Source organism: Natrix helvetica (assembly GCF_964273705.1).
Source record: "Natrix helvetica genome assembly, chromosome: 1".
NCBI classification, from domain to species: Eukaryota; Metazoa; Chordata; class Lepidosauria; order Squamata; family Natricidae; genus Natrix; species Natrix helvetica.
The window spans coordinates 123,669,288-123,672,378 of NC_138548.1; the positions used below are offsets into that span (position 1 = coordinate 123,669,288).

The window sequence follows — 3,091 nt, forward strand, 5'->3', positions numbered from 1 at the left end:
ACTGTATAAAATAATGAAATCCCAATGGGAAATCTTGAATGCTTTGTCAAACCAAATTTGATTTATTTGTTAAGTTATTCCCTGCTACCAAATTATGTTCAATCCAGTGTTATATTGCTCTATAATCAAATCATCAAATGATTTACAACAAAGCATCTCAAAATAAAATGTGAAGTGTCAGTGAAATAACTATATTAAAAGCAGCATAATATATTGACAGAAGTAAAATAAAAACTTCACAAAAAGATGGACATCCTGTTTTAACTATTTCTACACATGCTCTGTTTACATATTTGTTTTTTCAGTTGAAAATATTTTTCGGCTCCATAATTTTTTAATGGCATTCTTCATTTCTGAATTTCTGAATGTGTAGATTAATGGGTTCAACATCGGGGTGATAACCGTGTAAAACAAAGCTACTGTCTTATCTTCTGAGAAGTTGCTGGAAGGGCGTATATAGGTAAAGGTACATGGCCCAAAAAATAAAATCACTACTGTGACATGGGAAGCACAAGTAGAAAGAGCCTTATGACGTCCTTCAGAAGAATGAGATCTCAAGGAGGACAAGATTACAATATATGACACTACTAAGATGAGGAAGCAGCTTAAAGTAATCATCCCACTGTTCGCAACCACTATGATGCCAACCATATAGGTATCTGTACAGGCCAGTTTCAGTAGAGGATGGACATCACAAAAATAATGGTCAATTTCATTGGGACCACAAAAAGGAAGCTGGGTGGTGATAAGAGTTTGCACCAAGGAGTGCAGAAACCCTCCAACCCAAGAAGCTGCTATCATCTGCCCACAGACTCGCCTAGTCATAATGCTGGCGTAGTGCAGTGGTTTGCAAATTGCAATGTACCGGTCATAGGCCATCACTGTAAGAATGAAGATTTCTGTGCAGCCGAAGAAATGGACTCCAAAGAGCTGAGCTATGCAGCCAATAAATGAGATGGTTTTTCTTTCCAGAAGAAAATCTGCAATCATTTTGGGAGCTGTGACTGAGGAATAACAGATGTCCACAAAGGATAAGTAACTAAGGAAGTAATACATGGGAGAAGTCAATTGGTTGCTAAAGATTATAGTGATTACTATAAGAAGGTTGCCAAGCACAATGTTTAAATAGAGGAACAGAAACAGGACAAAGCATATTTTCTGGGCTTCTTCATTTTGTGTGAGACCAAAGAGGATAAATTCAGTCACATTGTTTGTGGGGAATGTCATGGATGGGAAGTCCATATCTCGATGATCTGCAAAACAGCATAAATATTGACTGACATATTTTATTAACATATATTTTTGATGATTTATGTCTGATCTTACAAGCCTAAAAGAATTTTGATAGATGTCTGAAAATACAGAGTACATACTAATCATTTCAGATGGCAGACTTGGTATCATATACTTGAATTCTTGATTGAGAGTCTATGCATAAATCAATAAATGTTCTCATAACATTTTTAAAAACAGCGATGCATCAGGGGAAAGTACTTCATGCGGTTTTATTTTCCAGTTGCTATTACCTTTTTTTCTTAAAAAACAAAGATGGGAATATTAAAATAGAAATTGATAAGCAGAAATTCCAGGGCTTCTTTTCATACCACTTCAGAATTCTATCTATCCATCCTATTTGCCCCATTCATCCATCCACTACATCTATCCCCATCGTGCAATTCCCATTCAGGGTAAATAGTTCTTGCAGAACATTCTATGATTCTACCACATCTATTATTCACATGTGATCTGTTTTGTTCTCTTCAACTCTTTCTGAGAATCAACTTCATTCAATTATAGCTTTCTCATCTTTCCTTTCTCTTGATCTTGCTCTTTCATAAGTTTGTGATGTGATTCAGTCTCTTAAGTTATCTCTCTATGACTAAATCTCTTCAACATACTTCTTCCATACTAATCATTCATGTTTGTATTCCATCTATATTAATTCAACACTCGTCTATTCTTGACCCTATCTTCTTCTTTCATTACAAATACACTTACAATATTAAGGGCTCTGTTCCTATTGCATACAACTTACTCTCATGTCTTTCCTTACACCCAAATCACACTTCTATATAACAGAGTGGGAAAAAGCAGACTCTCACACATAAGCATTGTTGCTTCTGTAAACAAACATTTCTTTTTTGCAACAAACCACATACCTCCCACAATGTTTATATCAATATTTGTAGCTCATAAAATCTTCAATTGTTTTCTCCTCTTTAGTAAATCATTCTATCAAGGGACACAAATTCATCAGTTTGCTGTATTTTTCTTCCGTTTATTATATAACATTTTGTAAGCATTCACTCAATTACAAATTACATACCGGCATCTTGATCTTTGATCTTGAGCTTTATAATATCCCTACTTCTCATTTCATCATACAATTTATCTTACATCTAATAAGATAATTCAAGTTCACAGAAACAATATGGTATTGTCTGCACACAAAACTGCATCCTCATTCATCCTCCTCCTTATTCCCACCCTCAGTCAGATGCCTCTAATATTACCACAAGCATACCTTATACACAAATCCATAAACACATTAAAAACTAAGGGACATTATACCTCCTTCTCTTGCTGAGTATTGAACAGTTTTATATATATATATATATATATATATATATATATATATATATATATATATATATATATATATATATATATATATATATATATATATATATATATATGATTTATTCTCATACATGCTTGATTTCCGTCATATACTGCTCTTATCACATTCAGAACCATCCTTTAGCTCTATGTTAATGCCAAACATTCCCTAATTTAAGGCTATTCACTTTATTGAGTGCTTTCTCTAAATCAACTAATGTACAATAAACTTTCATTCTCACAGTTGTGCATTGCTCAGTGAATATTTCTTACATTTTCAGGTGTGGGAGAAGGAGATGGGTAAGAGTTTCATTCCCCTAAGAGAAAAAAAAGTATTCAAAATTTTGCCCCTGCTATTTGCGTTGACATTTTTATATGATTACCTTGCTAAATATGTTCAGCTTCTGACTGCCAAAATGTTGCCCACCACTTCAGTAAGAAGAGGTATTTTTCAGAGGAAGTATATAAAGAA

The 3,091-nt window shown here is 33.7% G+C and overlaps 1 protein-coding gene across 1 annotated transcript; it reads right to left on the reverse strand.

The window, feature by feature from the left end:
• Positions 1–285: 285 nt before the first annotated feature.
• LOC309382641 (olfactory receptor 4S2-like) lies at positions 286–1,242 on the reverse strand (the record flags this gene model as incomplete). The annotated part of the gene is made up of 1 exon (XM_081934362.1): positions 286–1,242. The coding sequence occupies one exon, from the start codon at positions 1,240–1,242 to the stop codon at positions 286–288; it is 957 nt and encodes a 318-aa protein (XP_081790488.1).
• Between the last annotated feature and the right edge of the window lie 1,849 nt (positions 1,243–3,091).